Source organism: Pristiophorus japonicus, chromosome 10, assembly GCF_044704955.1.
Source record: "Pristiophorus japonicus isolate sPriJap1 chromosome 10, sPriJap1.hap1, whole genome shotgun sequence".
NCBI classification, from domain to species: domain Eukaryota; kingdom Metazoa; phylum Chordata; class Chondrichthyes; family Pristiophoridae; genus Pristiophorus; species Pristiophorus japonicus.
The window spans coordinates 185,840,605-185,857,820 of NC_091986.1; the positions used below are offsets into that span (position 1 = coordinate 185,840,605).

The following is a 17,216-nucleotide window of genomic DNA, read 5'->3' on the forward strand; positions in this document are numbered from 1 at the left end:
ACCTCCACAGGTCGGGCTATAAAAGAGCTGGAGTGGCGGGCCCTGGAACATCGTGGCCCTCCAACCTGCGAGAGGACAGCTCCACAGGTCGGGAAGTAAAAGAGCTGGAGCGGCGTACCACTTCAACCTCCAGTGCGAGCTGCTCCAAGTGTGCGGCGATTTGGGTGACGTCATCAAAACCCTGGTCACTGTTTTGCCGCGTGAACAGGAACATCGGCAGGGCCCAGGTACAGAGGAGTGGGAAGGTCGGGGCGGATGAGCGGCGAGTGCTTGTGGTGAGATGCGGTGAATGTTTGTGGCGGAGGAGCGGTGAAAGATCGTGGCGGAGGTGCGACAGATGAGGGTACGGAGCCCAGAAGAGGCGAGGGCCCTTGGGCAGCACGGGCCAGCCCACACTGCGATATGTGTGCGTGCTAGATTCGTGCAGCAGAGCAGGTCTCCAGTCATCTTGGCTAATCCTTGCCACTGGACCAAGACCTAGCTCTGTCAAGCCCGTGTGGTGGCTGGTGTGCAACGGTCACCACACGTTAAAAAAATTCACGCACAGGCATCTTCCGCCCCCTCAATTGGAGTTCAGGACTGGAACATAAGGTCCTTCACCTGTGAACTCGTGGAAGCAAGTCATCCTCGTTCGAGGGACTGCCTATGATGATGATACTTAGTGCTGTGATGAGGCTTGCTGCTCCTGAGGCTGGGATATAATTAAGAATTAATGCATATAGTTAGGCATGTTGTAGACATTACATAGCACGTTCCATTGTTTTACATGAGCTAAAAGGCATTTGCAAAGAGAAGGCATGCAATTATAATTGTACAAACCTTGCATGTATTTCCATCCTCCAGCTTGTACAAATTCATCTAACCCTTTAACTTGTTTTGATTGTCACCAGTGTCTGCCTATAGACATGACATCTCCATACATGGTCGGCTACCTTTACTCATGCTCATTGACATATTGAAACTTTTCTTCAAGTCAGACGCCTTCTAGATATCCTCTGCGATTCCACTGGTGTCTGTTTCATTGCGTGGACATTGGTGGCTTCCCCTCCACTGCATCTAGACTATTTCACTGTGTCCCACTACTGACTATAATCATTAAATCTTCATCCTCCAGCCCTATGTGCCAGTGTGCACTCTCCATTTTCCCGACTGTGATGTTATATGCATACCTCCCCAGTTCTACCACTGAGTGCAGAGCTTTCAGTCATCTGGGACTTTCTCCCTAAACCGCCCTGCTTTTTTAACTCTCTCCCAACCTTCCTCAGTACTGACCTCTTTGAACGTGCTGTTGGTCAATTCTTCTACTGTTTGGATGTGTGAAATGCCTCAGAACATTAAAATTGCTGTATAAATGCACTTTGCTGTGTTGATTAACTAGTTCAGCAGCATTTTTATAGTTATTTTTCAACTGACCAATCAGTTATGCTTTTATTGTGTGCCCTAACAGACCCGGGTTTCTTAGGATATAGTTGGGCGTTCCTGCGAGTGTGAGAAAAAATGGGTAAAGATTCCCACTTGGACCTGGAGTAGTTTCCAAGCTAAGGAGAGTTATATGAAAAGCTCAGCAACAAAATAACAATAATGGGGATCATAGCACTTCTGTTTCCCTTTTTCTTGTGTTAGATCTCTTAATTTCCAATGAAATACGAACTCCGATGGTAGTTTTAACTTTTTAATCTTGGCAGAGAGTAACAAGCTGCTGGCTGATTGCCAGTTTCTTTGTTTTACTGAAACCACATGGTCAAAATGGCTGTATTTATACCTGGTTCAATTTACAGAAAAGAACTCGCCTTCTTTGACCTTATTGGCTCAATCAATATTCTTTTAACGTTTTAATTGGCTCGCTACCCAAGGTCCGAAAATGTCAAGTTGATTGATGAGTTAATGCAACATGCCAAACTGCATGTAGCAGCCTTGACTTGGGGGTCTGTGAATTTTCACAGTCTGTCTAAATGCAGCCTGTTTGAATTCTCTATCAATCCCCCCTTTGATTCTTTCACAAACTGAATCATAAAACTTCAGGTATCACTGGTTAAACATTCTACAAAATAATTTCATACATGTTAATAGCGTTTCCTTCTAAAATTTGTTGATGTGTTTCGCCACATGTCCGGACTAGTAGCTTCCACACAAATTTACACCAACCCGAGTTCCATCGTGGCCGCAATGGAAGTCTGGTTTTAGTAGGTTAATTAACCTTATTCCAATTTAATCCAAATCAATATCTTAATTCAACCAGTGAACAACCTTTCCTTAAGCATAACATACCCCTGTGCCATGTACAGACGGTCTGCTGGGACCTGCAAGGTGTCTCACCTGCGGGACAGCAGCTACAGCTGCCTGGTCGCAACAACATTTAATCAACATAAACAAACAATATAAAAGTAAAAGGTATTTACATGTAATTCCCTTGCTACCCTACTATTTCCCTTTGGTGCAGAGGGTCGGCTAGTAAGAAGTAGGCCTATGCCTAGAATACCTACAATCAATACTACAGTAAATTTATACATTTTCGCGAAAAGTAATTGTCCTTATTAGATTTCAGCTTCAGTTACGGGTGCTCGTTTAACGTGTGAAGCGTGGATCCAGGCTTTCTTTCCTTGGAATTTAACAGCTGCCTGGGTGGTCAATAACACTTGATAAGGTCCCTCCCACTTGGCACCCAAAGGTTCTTTATGCAACTTTTTCACATACACCCAGACTCCCGGGATGATGTCGTGTCCTCCTTCGGGTGGATTACCCCAAGCTGCCGATACCTGTCGGGAAACAGAACGAATAGCATTGGTTAAGTCCTGACAGTATGATAACAAAATGTCACTCATAAAGTGAACATCAGCTTTCCGTAAATCGATAGTTCTTGGCAGAGACATGGGTCTTCCTGTTAGAATTTCAAATGGGCTTAGTCCTGTAGTTCTGTTCGGGGTTGCCCTAATGCTACATAGCACTATTGGTAGTGCCTGGGGCCATGGTGTTCCTTCTTGGTGATATTTGGCAAGCCGTTGTTTCAGAGTTCGATTAATTCGTTCTACTTGTCCTGATGATTGTGGATGATAAGGACAGTGTAAATCCCACAGAATGTTCAGTAACCTACAGACTTCTTGGCAGACAGCACCTGTGAAGTGTGTTCCCTGATCTGAGTCAATGCTACTCGGGACTCCCCATCGGGGAATGTAATCCTTACACAAGACCTTTGCAGTGTGATTGGCTGTCGCTCTTTTAGTTGGGACAGCTTCTACCCATCTAGTGAATCTGTCGACCATGACAAGAATGTTAGTGTATCCTTGGCATGAAGGAAGGGATATATAATCAACCTGCAGATGCTGGAATGGTCCGACAGGGGCAGGGGGCCTCAGTTGGGGCATTACCGTGATGGGTCCAGAATTATTTTTCTGGCAGACCACACAGTTACCAGCTGGGCATGTTTTTTAAATCCCCGACCCCACCAGCTTTTCTGGAACCGTGCCGTCACCTGTTGTGAGGCCAAGTGTCCCCACGAGTGGATCTGTTGGGCTAAAAAAGGCATAAGCGCTTGTGGCGCGACTGGCTTGTCGGTAACTCTTTGTCTCCAGACACCATCTTCGCATAGCTTAATTCCTGCTTCAATCCATGTTCATTTTTCCTCTCGGGAGCACTCGCCTTGCATTGTTTGAAGGTCTTGTGTCAGAGTCCTGAGTGCTTTCAATCTGCACATCTGTGTTGGTTCTTCTGGAGGAACGCCCTGTGAGGCGGCATCTTTAGCTGCCTCGTCGGCTAGGGCATTTCCCTGTGCTTCTGTGGTATTTTCCTTGGTATGGGACTTACACTTCAGGATGGACACTTCCTGAGGTAATTGTATGGCCTCCAGTAAGTCTCGGCCTTCTTTTCCATTTTGGATAGGTGCACCAGCAGCAGTGAGGAATCCTCTTTTCCGCCATAACAGACCAAAAGCATAACGCGAATCTGTGTAGACATTAGCTATCTGTCCTTCTGCTATTCGACATGCTTCTGACAGGACCCGTAACTCGGCCTGTTGTGCTGACGTTCCTGAGGGTAAACGTCCTTTTGCCACTACCTCATATAAGGTTGTAACTGCCCATCCTGCTTTTCTGGTACCATTGTCAACAAAGGAGGAACCATCTGTAAACAGGATGAGGTCTGGGTTGTGCAGAGGCTCCTCTGCTGCGAAGGCTGCTTCTTCTGTTTCTTTTAAAATCTCCACGCAGTCATGCTCTTCACATTCTCCCCCCTCCTGCTCCCTCGATTCTGACATCGGGAGCATAGTTGCGGGATTAACCGGGCTGGCCCGGACGATATGGAGATTAGGAGCTTCCAAAACTGCTGTCCAGCAGGTCCATCTTGCTGCCGTCACCTGAGACATTCTATTCATAGACAGCAAAGTGTGTACGGTCTGGGGGCACTTGACAATCAGCTTTTGGTCGAGGACTAGACCCGCAGTGATCATTACCGCTCGACATGTAGCTTCCATGGCCCTTAGGCAACTTCCCCATCCGAGGGCTACCGCATCCAGTTTTGCCGAATAATAGCCAATAGGTCTTTGCCGATCCCCATGTTCTTGTGTCAGTATAGCTGTCATATATCCTTCTTTCTCATGGACAAACAGGGTAAATGGCTTACCACTGTCGGGGATTCCCAGAGCCGGTGCCGAATACAAAGCCTTTTTCAAACTCAGGAAGGCCTCTTGCTGTTCTTTAGTGAGGGTGATGGCTTCTTTAGAGGCACGTTTCCCCTTTAAAATATCATTCAGTAGCTGAGCAAGCTGTGTGAAGGAGTCAATCCAATTTCTGTTAAAGTTACACAATCCCAAAAAAGACCTTAGTTCCTGAATAGTGGTGGGTTTTTTAGCAGCCCGAATGGCTGCAGTTCTATCCTGGGTAAGTTCTCTCTTTCCTTGTGAAATCTTTTGTCCCAGGTATACAACCTCTTCTTGGGATATTTGTGCTTTGTCGATGCTGGCTTTATGTCCTTTCAGCCGAAGGTGATCCAGCAAAGCTTGTAAATCTTCTTCATGCTGTTCTTCCGTGTTTGAAGCTAGCAGGATATCGTCTACATATTGGATGACTGTGGCTGGCAGGGGAGGTAATTCTCGCAAATGGCTTTGTAAAGCCATGTGGAATACCGTAGGGCTATTGTGGAAACCCTGCGGTAACCGGGTCCAAGTATACTGTTGTCTTTGGACCGTGAAAGCAAACCACTGTCGAACCTCCGGTGCCAGAGGCACCAACCAAAATCCATTGGCCATATCTATAACCGAGAAATATTTATGTTCCGGTTTGAGGGCATTAAAAATGGTGGAGGGATCTGCGATCAAAGGAGCTTTTTGATCAATACACTGGTTAGCTTTCCTATAATCGACAGTCAAACGGCAAGTCTCATTAGATTTCTGTACCAGCCACACGGGGCTATTGGAGGAGCTATGCGTTTTAATAAGCACCCCTTGTTTCTCCAATTGCTGAATAACCGCGATGGCAAATGGACTGATGGGATACTGTTTAGTGCATGGAGGCTTGGTCCCTATAAATGACGCAGGCTCCATCTGGAGTAGGCCACAATCGTTCTTATCTTTAGCCCATATCGGGTGTTCCTTCAATTCTTCTTTCTTCAAAGTTCTAATTGACCATGTCACCCGACCATCCTCGAAATGCAACGATGAATCTATTTGGATTAAAACGTCCATTCCCAAAAGGGGTTGATCTACTGGGCCTATCCACGACCTTGCTGTTTTGCCCTGCACGTCTTGACCCAGTGACCTTCTTTCCCACAATAATGACATTTTCCGGGTAATTTTCCTAATAACTGTTTATTGGAATCCTGGGATTTCCATCCCATAGCCTGTACAGCTCGGACTTTAGCTCCCATATCCCGATCTAATTGGTTACATCGATCCACCAATGCTGCAAAGGTAGTTCCTCTACCTTCCCAGTCCGGTAACACTACCTTAAGCATTTTGGACAGTTCTGGCTTTAGACCTGCCATGAAAGCTGCTTTCAGGGGTCCAAACGCTTGTTCATCCATTTCCTCATCCGTATTATTCATACCCGAATGTTCTAGCCACGTGCATCTAAACCGCTCGTCATACTCCAGGACCTCCTCTGTTCCTTTCTGTTGGAAAGCTGCAATTTTTCCCCAGTCTGTCTTAGCTGGACTGAAGGCTTGCAGCCAGTGTTTAATCGCCTCCCATCCTGCGTCTAATTCTTGCTCATTCTGCCCCAAAGCTTCATCTACCTTGTCGTGCAATTTTCTTCCCTGTGTTTTTGGCACCATTATGGTCAAAATTTGCACTCTGTCCCAGGGATGAAGTTGATATATATTTCTTAAGCAGTCCAATTGGTCCCACGTTTTTACTCCCCCTTTCTTTGGATTGGGCAATTCCTTGGACCATTTATCAATTTTCTCTGGGTCTGCCGGAGCATGAACTAAGTATTCTCCATACACCCTTCTCTTTGTTTTTTTGGTTCCGCCCTCATCCGCAGTTTCTTCTGATTTGACTACAACTCGTCTTTTTTTAAACGGGGCAAAGCGCACCCCTAATTCTTCATCATCCTCCGACACTGTATTGTCGGAGGATTCAGAATCCGTGTCTATTCCTCGGTCGTGTCTTCGGGTTTGCGCTTTTAATTTATCCAAACATGGGTACCCTGGGAATTGATCAATACATTTTCCTTTTCCTATTACTGTCTCTTGACCTAATGATTTTTTCCATTCTTTAATTTCACCTTTAAGATCTTTAACTTCCGCTTCCAGCTTTTCAAGTTCAAGCTTTTTCTGTCGCAGCTGTGCACAAACTGCTTGCAATTGATCCTTTGTACTGGTCAGTTCTCGATCATGTTGGGAACGCATTATAATTTCATTCCGGTTTCGGATCTGGCCCATAACCGCTAGGGACCATCTCGTTCGCTCTTTATTTTTCATACGGGTCGTTTTTCCCCAGACCCTTTTAATCTCGTCCAAGGACCATTGTCCTTTGGAGGTTCCGTACTTTTGTTCGATCTTAATACAGGTTTTAGATAAGTTGAATTGTTGCTCTATGTATTCTTTCAACTGTTCGAGAATTAAATCTAGCGAAACTTCAGGTGGTGCCTGCCCACCTTTAACAGTTGTAGGCAATTCTTTGTTCTTATCTCCTGCTGCCATTATACTGAGTTCTTTACTAGGGTCCCGAGTCGTAGGCTTGCTAGCCGATCAATAGATCGGTGATTAATTAACTAACACACCGCCGAAGTTTAGACGTCTATGGGACCTCGAGCCGACTACCAACTGGAGGGTTCGCAAACCGGAGGCTTTCGGAATCGCGTAGAAGGAGAGGCGAATTTAGACTTTTGACCGAGGACTTTTTTTTGAAAAAGAGGTGTCCTTACCTCAGTATGTAGGTCCGATGTCCAAAATTCAGTTTCTTTCCTCAGCGATCCTGTTCGCAGTGCCAAAATTGTTAGATCTCTTAATTTCCAATGAAATATGAACTCCGATGGTCGTTTTAACTTTTTAATCTTGGCAGAGAGTAACAAGCTGCTGGCTGATTGCCAGTTTCTTTGTCTTACTGAAACCACATGGTCAAAATGGCTGTATTTATACCTGGTTCAATTTACAGAAAAGAATTCGCCTTCTTTGACATTATTGGCTCAATCAATATTCTTTTAATGTTTTAATTGGCTCGCTACCCAAGGTCCGAAAATGTCAAGTTGATTGATGAGTTAATGCAACATGCCGAACTGCATGTAGCAGCCTTGACTTGGGGGGTCTGTGAATTTTCACAGTCTGTCTAAATGCAGCCTGTTTGAATTCTCTATCAATTGTCACTCTTGGTTTTTTAATTTTATCTGTATTCATTTATATGTCTATGCCTTTCTCTCTTTATGTACCTGAATATTTTGTGCATCACTACCTGTGTTCTTTAACCGCTCTAATGATGACCTCCTATTGTACCCTCTGATGTAGGTGTCCCACTGAAACCCAGAAAGGAGCTAAGTTTTGCAGAGTTACAACCTGGAAATCTGCAGATCAAATGGTCGTCGAAGTTCAACATTTCTGTTGAACCAGTTATTTACGTGGTGCAGCGAAGATGGAACTATGGCATCCATCCCAGCGAAGATGATGCTTCCAACTGGCAAACAGTAGCACAGGTCAGCAATTGGACGTGAACTAGTTGTTCGTTTTTCAGATTGTGCTCAAATAACATCAAACTATGCTTGAAAATTTCAATTGACCCAGCATCCATAGCCTTTTGGGAAGCACGTTCCAGATTTCCACGACCCTTTGTATGAAAAGATGCTTCCTGATTTCACATCTAATTTTGAGATTATGCCCTCTTGTTGTGGATATTCCCAACGGTGCAAATCATTTCTCTCCACCTACTCTACTGAAACCCATAAACATTTTAAATATCTTGATTAGATCACCCTTCAACCATATAAACTCAAGGGAATACAAGTCATGTTTATGCAACCTATCCTCATAATTTAACCCTTTATGCCCTAGCTTCATTCTAATTAATCTGTGTCGTACCCCCTTCAAGGCCAATATCTCTTTCCTGAGGTTTGGTGAATGCAAAACCTGAACACAGTACTCCAGATGTGGGTCTGACCAAGGTTCCGTACAACTGAAGCATCACTTCATGAATTCCTCACTTTAAAATTCCAATCCCCCCCCCTCCCCGGAGATAAAGGTCAACATTACATTAATCTTTTTATGCACTTTTTATACCTGTACATGAGCTTGAAGTCCATCATGGTTAACTAATGCCATACTCATGTAAAATCAAGTTTTTCTCCCCTGATTTAACCCAGCAGGCACAAAACTAGGACTATCTGCCTAGCTGGATAATTTTACATAGTGATGTTGAGTGGGATGACAGCTCTGGGCAACCTGACAATGCAACTCGGAAACTGTAACACGGTATCTGTGCAGATACCACAAGTGTTATTTCATTCAATCTGTAACTTGCTGTCCCAAGTTTCATTATATATGCTATTGAATTGCAAGCATACGGATGAATATCTGCCATTTGATTTCTCTTACTGCTGGTCCATGACTATGTTCAAGTCGAACCAGTTACCCTGTGTTTTATTGTGTTATTTTATGATTGTTCTTGGTTTACCAGTTTGTAACTGCAGTGTGAACAGAAACGTTGTAACAGTAAATGCAATATTCAGCTAACTATGAGATGCAGCATTTTCTTTCACAAGCTTTGGGTGGTGGTGGGAGGATGAATAAGCTGACCTCTGTTAATCTAAAAGCTCGTGGAGAATGGTACTAATTAGTAGTCAGCTAATTGGAAAGTGTCCTGTTTACGTCAATGTGCGGTTTAATGACCGTAATCAGTTTACCGATTGTAAACGTTCCCAAAGGGATTGTGTGTACATTTTATTTTAAAGTGCGCAGTACCATTACATGCAAAGGCATATGCCGGCACTTTATTGACAATGCATGCAGCAGCACTTTCCTGGAGCCTACTTCTAGTGAAACTGCACCAGCAGCCTTTGAGAAACTGCAGCTGTGAGTGTAAGGAAAAAGAATAATGGTTTTATATCCATGCTATTTGCATTGCAGTGACACGTTCTTCCTTTACTGGCGAATGTTATAATTATATTATCAACAATCTGCAGTGCTAAAAAGCGATTTTGTTTTTAAACAAAATGACAGGTCTGAGTAACTACTGCTGCAGCATGTTCCTGCTCTGCTCTATTTCACGTTGCCTATGTGAGCGAGAGAGAGAGAGAGCGAAAGTGAGAGAAACACAGAGACTGACAGGTTGAGGCAGCTCTGCTTTCACCTCTGAAATTCAAGGACGAGGCCTGTAATCTATTAGTGCCAGCAAGCATCTTGATTGACACCTTATTGCATTTAGTTTTTCATAGCTTGCTATCGTAACGTGATAGTTAAAGAAAACACAAGAGGTTCTCCCTATGGCGCAACGGTTAAATACAATGCCTGGTGTCCTATGAGTCTCAATTTAGTACATGTTCTTCACTAAGATTTCTTATCCCAGGCGTGATGGCACCAAAGGCACTGTAATTGGTCTCAGCATCCCTGGACTAGAGAGGGGGAAAGTCAGCCAATCATTATCAAATGACACTAGAAACAGTCTGCCCATTGAGTGAGGATAGGATCGGGCTTGGGCGCCCTGTCCTCCACTGTCAATTACATAAGAACATAAGAAATTGGAGCAGGAGTAGGTCATTTGGCCCTTCGAGCCTGCTCCGCCATTTAATAAGATCATGGCTAATCTTCTACCTTAACTGCACTTTCCTGCACTATCCCCATATCCCTTGATTCCTTTAATATCCAAAAATCTATCGATCTCTGTCTTGAATAAACTCAATGACTGAGCGTTCACAGCCTTCTGTAGTAGAGAATTCCAAAGATTCACAAACTTTGAGTGAAGAAATTTCTCCTCATCTTAGTCCTAAAAGGCCGTCCCCCTATTCTGAGCCTGTGACCCCTTAGTTCTAGACTCCCCAGCCAGGGGAAACATCCTCCCTGCATCTACCCTGTCAAGCCCTGTAAGAATGTTATATGTTTCAATGAGATCACCTCTCATTAGTCTGCTGACTCTTAATACCCAGCTTCACATATGATACAATAGGATCCTAGGAGGTTCTCAATGCTTGTGGAACCACACTGCAGTAGAGATGCCTTAGCTAGAACAGTAAAGGAAAAATTTGGGAAAAAATAGCACAGGTCCCGTGTGTCAGTGCCAGGTATATTGAGACGTGTTAGAAGTCAGTGTAATTTATAAGGCAAAACCAATATTTGTAGCAAAGTTTAGAAGTGGTGCCCACCAGAAATGCCTCATGCATATCCACGACCACCGCACCATGGCTGCAGTGTGCACCATCTACAAGCTGCACTGCAGCAATTCTCCAGGGCTTCTTCGACAGCATCTCCCAAACCCGCAACTTCTGCCACCTAGAAGGACAAGGGGAAGGCACGTGGGTACACCAACACCTCCGAGTGCCCCTCCAAGTCGCACACCATCCTGACTTGGAAGTATATCGTCATTCCTTCATCGTCACTGGGTCAAAATCCTGGAACTCCCTCCCCAACAGCACTGTGGGAGTACATTCACCACACGGACCGCAACGGTTCAAGTAGGCGGTTCACCACCACCTCAAAGGCAATTAGGGATGGGAAATAAATGCTGGCCTTGCTAGTGACTCCCACATCACATGAAATTAAAAAAATTGCACAGATTGATGTATTTCTTGTTGGTATTGATTTGATTCAAATTGATAGTTTGAATTTCTTAAAATTATTTAAACAAAAAAAAAACATTTTTGTGCCACCAGACCACAGAAGAGCGAGTTCAGCTGCCGGACATCCGACCTAGTAGGTGGTATCAGTTTCGAGTTGCTGCCATTAATGTACATGGCACCAGGGGATTCACTGCTCCCAGCAAACACTTCCGCTCCTCGAAAGGTTTGTATGACTCCTCACATCTCACACCAGTCTAGAGTTTGGCCAAGGATAAGAGCTACCTTCATCTTTTTTTCTCCCCCTTTGCTTAAAAGTCTTGAAGCAGGTGGATTTTCCCAGATTTAGCAAAGTGCCTGAAATAATTGTGGTTTCTGTGGTGAATATAGTTAGTAATCTAGCCATAATGGAGCATTCTTTTCAACTGTGCTCATAATCCTCAGTAAATCTACAGTATACAATGAAAGCCACTTGATCCCATTATTGTCTTTATGAACAGCATGTTAAACATTAACCTTTAGACTGCCAGTAGATTCAAGACAATTTGAAACTCCCTGGTCGAACCAGTTTTTAAAGTTTTTAATTCATGAACTTTGGCTCTAAAACAAATATTAATGTTTGAATAATGAAACTGCTTAAATATCAAAATATCATTGGCGGCTGGACTTTCGGTTTTGATGATTTCGGGGTGGTAACGTTTGTGCCCGGGAACAGTTTGCACCTCAGTAAGTAAAATTGGGCAGCTGGGCCCGGAGTCAGGGGGCGCAGCGCTAAGGGAGGTGTTGTACACCTTTCTTGGGCGCTAGGATGGGAAACTCCCAAGCTAAAGAGCTGGGCCAGGAGCACTTTGAGAGATGCCTGGGGAGAAAGAAAAACTCCAAACCCCCCCCCACAAAATCATTTCCCAAAATATTGCCCACGCCACCATAACATAAATCGCAAAAAAAAAAATTAAAAGAAAAAATAATCACACTTGCCTTTAGGAACCCATTACAGTCCTCTGCAGTCAGTATCGTTGGATACCAGGCTGTCACTGCTGGGCACACTGTGGGCGTATGGGTTGAATGGGAGTCAAAAAGTGCACCGGTGTCGCAATCAGGTGCCGTAAAATCGGACCCGAGGATCCCTGCGGAGCGTTGGAGGCTGACCGCCCACCCAGAATTCCTCACCGCCGCCATTGCCGCTGCTCCAGAGCGTAAAATGGAGCGCAGAAGACCCGAACATCCACCCGCAACCCTTTACAGTTAACAGAAACTGTTTAAAAATCAAGTAGAATAAAACATTTTCAGCACTTGCTGTGTCTGGTATTGGGAGCAGTCAATGCTGATAGGATGGAACAGAGGAGGAACAGGAGTGGGCCATTTAACTCCTCTAGACTGTACTGCCATTCAGTGAGATCGTGGCTGGTATGTATCTTGGCTCCATCCACCTGCCTTGGCTCCGTGTCCTTTGGTGCCCTTGGCTGGCAAACATCTAGCGAGCTCAGATTTACAATTATTAAGCATTACGAGGGGAAAAAAAATTCAGAATGACGATTTTTATTGAATATTCTTATTGTGGCATTTGTTGTACATGTCAAGGAAGAATTAATGTCAGTCTGAATGAAAAACTGTAAAGCTTTCTGTTACAATAGGTGATTTTATTTTATTTTATTTTCACACATTTGTTGCACACGTGCCCCTTTTAAAATGAATATATTGAAGTATATTTAATTCAATATTAAAATACTGTATAATAGAAAATATAAGTCATAGTGATATAAATCAAAGAAAGGGGCAATGGTCTTGACTACAATAATCCCTTTGGTAGCCATTTGGGACTAATACAGTTTTACAATGTAGTGCAGTTGGTCCCAGAATGGGATGTAGTAGATGTTAATGGGCAATGCCATTCAGTTAAGTTTTCGAGACTACTCTGATAGCAATTCTTTATCCAAATTTCAGAAAACAACCATCACTAAGGGGAAAATTTCCTCTGTGCACTATGTGTAACAAAATTGTAAATTTGTTCAAAAAGAACATTTCGGATTACACACAGTGCAAAGAAGAACCTCCCTCCTGCTCCGCAAGTGGTAGATTCCACGAATACTGTAGCTGCAGACCCATTCAGGATACCTATGGCTTTTCTGTTAAACAGCAGAAATTTGCAGAGAACCACTGTTTGCTGATACATGACAGGAAATATATACCTGTACCAGCAAAGAAAGTTTTGCATTGAAAGGGATACGTTAGCACAAAGGTTTGCATCTGCAGGGCTGAGGGGCCCTTAATAGCTCTGCAGAAATACTTAAAAAGGATTCTAAAGATGGCGTTGTGTTTCAAAACTTGTAACATCTTGTTAAGTTTATGCTCAAGGTGGTCCCTTTGCTAATGCTTGTACCTAAAAGGTATAAAAGACTCCCAACTAGTTGCTTTTGTGCCAATTATTAAGTTATCTAAATTGTAGCTCTCATTTCTGTCCCTGAAACAATATTCATAAGGTAAAGAACACAGCAGAGTATCAGCGATAATTAGAATATGGCAATAAATAAATAAAAATAAAAAGTTTGTGCACTGGGAATTGTAGTCCCACTGCATGTACAAGACTGTGACAAGCTCTACTCATTGGCCCCTATTTTGCCCAGTTTTGGAGGCCAGCGATTTTTATGGCGTTGATAGTCAGTTAAAAGTTTCCCCATAGTTGGGGCGCTGGCGCCGACTACCAGCGCCCGAATGTTTGCCGTCATACATTCTGGCGCTGGTGTACGCTAAAAAGCAGTTTACGCGCCCCTTTTTAGCTATAAGCCCACTTTCACGAATAATGTTTTTTTTTGCAACCCGCGCATTTGATGCCTGCCAGATTACCCACCTTGCTCTAGGGGCTGAGGGGAATGGGACCAGAGTTTGGGGGGGGGGGGGGGGGGCTGGAGGCAGAGTTTGGTATGTGGAAGGCAGGGCCTGGACAATGCCTCCTCCCCCATGGGTAGGTGAATGGTTAAGCTTTATATAGCACAGGGCAGGTGGACACCAGAGATACAGCTGAAGTGGTGCATGTGCTTTCTAATGAGATGTGCTCCCACTGACCCCATAAACTCCAGCAGGGTCAGTGCTGGAAGATACTAGCGAGCATTACTGGGATCATGTTCTATAGATTTTGACCTCTTTGTAAAATAGCACGTCTCACTCCACTTTCTAATAGGTGCAGGCCCACAAAAATCTGGTACTAAATTGCCATTCCCACTCGGTCAAGCCACAGGAATGGTTGGCATGGCAAATGTGACTGTGATGCTGTAAGGGGCGCTCTTTTAAGGAAGGAGAAAAGGCACACATTTGGGGCAGTATAAAGATTCACTCTGCAGCTGTCCATGTTTTCCTTCACTTGGAGTGTTTAACGTTGACAAGAGTGGAAAAGTTGCGCTCCTTGGTCCCAAAGAGGACAACAACATACCCAAAAAGCAAGCTCTTCAGACAGAAAGTAAACTAGGGTAGGAAGACTTTAAAGGAGTAATTTTGCGACTTCTCACTCCAGCAGGAGCCTGGTATACCAGAAGCACATGCTGGAAATTTATGATTTTACAACCAGTCCTCACCAGGAGCAGCATTTTGGAGATTATCCTTTTATTGTCAACTTTACTGTACCTTACATTGTGCTTTATAGATTTCTCCACTTAAAGGCACTCCATCCTCATATATTGGGCGAGAGGCTAATCAATAACACTAGAAAAAAGATGTTATCTGCACTCAGCAAGCCTAAGGCTACAATAACATTTTGATCTCAGTGTGCACCTCGAGAATTAAAGGTACTTCCCGAGAGTGGCCAGAATGTTGTACTTACTGAAGCCGAGCAGATGTTAAATGCTTCGCACATGAAAGTTTTCAATCAATTTCTGAGCGTAGTTTGATTTTAAAAGAGGCTGACCATTAAATACACTGCACTGTCGAATCTTCAGCTTTCACTGATTCCCTCCCTGCGTGGTTTCAGATCCTTCAGCCCCACCTGCACCATCTAACGTGAGAGTCGGCAACTTTACTGCAAATAGCGATGGCACTATTACCACTAGGATCCTCTGGGATGTGTTGGAAGAGCCTGATATCCCTGTTCACCATTACAAGGTGTTCTGGAGCTGGACCGTCAATGCAAAATCAGTCGTACCAGCCAAGAAGAAAAGAAGGAAAACCATAATTGGGGTGAGTGGAAAAAAACAGTTAACAAAAAAAAAGAAAAGGTACAAGACAAAACTGCTTTGTGTGGCTGTGTATTTTCCATGCAGTGAAACAGGAATATAACACATCTCTACATATTTGTATGTGCATCTACCTAACAATTTATGATGATTGTATGTTATTTTAGTTTGCAAATGAGGGCTACATTTGATCGGGTAGTTCAATAAACACAGGAATTCTGTTTTCAAAGACCACATTTGAATTTTCTGCTTGTGTTCCATGTTGGAAGCAGAGTTTAGAGGTTTATAATCAGACCAATGTACTGTATGCATATCAACAGTGTTTCATTCTCTTTACAGTCTCAAAACCATGTGGTCTTGGAAGGACTCCAGCCGAACAACAGCTATATGGTGGATCTGCAAGCTGTAACGTATTGGGGTCAAGTTCGTCTAAAAGGTGCCAAAGTCTCTCTGTATTTTGGCACTCCTCGGACACCCAGCATAAGTAAGGAATGATTTTCTTTTCTGATTATTACAGTGTTAATAGCTGTGATGGCACTCGGTTGCGGAAATGAACTTGAGATTGATGTTTAATGCTCACTGTGCCAATGTTTTAAATGTTTTTTTACATTTTAATAACCTAAGCCTGGAAGTCACTCAGCGATGTTACTGTTTGAAGGCTCGCTGCAGTCATATCAAATTCCTCTCTCCACTATTTTAGCAGAGGCATCATTCCATTTAAAATTAATGTGTAATAATAGCTGAGAGAGCAAGTTCATACAAGCATGCTAAATGATTTGTACACTGACATTGTCGCCTGTAATTTCGAATCTACAGTTTCCATTGTGTAAAAATGTGAAATGTATCGGATATTATTGAATGCTTTACCACTGGAGTGAAGGTCTATCCCATCTTATCACACTCCTTCCCACTTTTTCCCATATGAGATCTACTGCAATTAGGGCTGCCTTTACATTGTGCTATTTGGGGAAATCATGTATTAGACACTTCCGTTTCTCTCCCTCAGCACTGTTACACTTCGTAAAGGGTTTTAAGAACATAAGAATTAGGAACAGGAGTAGGCCATCAAGCCCCTCGAGCCTGCTCCGCCATTCAACAAGATCATGGCTGATCTGGCCGTGGACTCAGCTCCACTTACCCGCCCGCTCCTCATAACCCTTAATTCCCTTATCAGTTAAAAATCTATCTATCTGTGATTTGAATACATTCAATGAGCTAGCCTCAACTGCTTCCTTGGGCAGAGAATTCCACAGATTCACAACCCTCTGGGAGAAGAAATTCCTTCTCAACTCGGTTTTAAATTGGCTCCCCCGTATTTTGAGGCTGTGCCCCCTAGTTCTAGTCTCCCCTACCAGTGGAAACAACCTCTGTGCCTCTATCTTGTCTATCCCTTTCATTATTTTAAATGTTTCTATAAGGTCATCCCTCATCCTTCTGAACTCCGAGTAAAGACCCAGTCTACTCAATCTGTCATCATAAGGTAATCCCCTCATCTCCGGAATCAACCTAGTGAATCGTCTCTGTACCCCCTCCAAAGCCAGTATATCCTTCCTTAAGTAAGGTAACCAAAACTGCACGCAGTACTCCAAGTGCGGCCTCACCAATACCCTATACAGTTGCAGAAGGACCTCCCTGCTTTTGTACTCCATCCCTCTCGCAATGAAGGCCAACATTCCATTCACCTTCCTGATTACCTGCTGCACCTGCAAACTAACTTTTTGGGATTCATGCACAAGGACTCCCAGGCCCCTCTGCACCGCAGCATGTTGTAATTTCTCCCCATTCAAATAATATTCTCTTTTACAGGTTTTTTTTCCAAGGTGGATGACCTCACACTTTCCGACATTGTATTCCATCTGCCAAACCT

At 43.7% G+C, this 17,216-nt stretch overlaps 1 protein-coding gene across 1 annotated transcript in view; it reads left to right on the plus strand.

Moving 5' to 3' along the window:
* LOC139274871 (anosmin-1) overlaps positions 1-17,216 on the plus strand; it is a 297,781-nt gene that overhangs the window by 239,697 nt on the left and 40,868 nt on the right. Inside the window, exons 5-8 of the mRNA XM_070891587.1 lie at positions 7,933-8,117; positions 11,283-11,412; positions 15,148-15,353; positions 15,689-15,833. Coding sequence (XP_070747688.1) covers positions 7,933-8,117; positions 11,283-11,412; positions 15,148-15,353; positions 15,689-15,833 — 666 coding nt within the window. The remainder of the gene's footprint in view (positions 1-7,932; positions 8,118-11,282; positions 11,413-15,147; positions 15,354-15,688; positions 15,834-17,216) is intronic.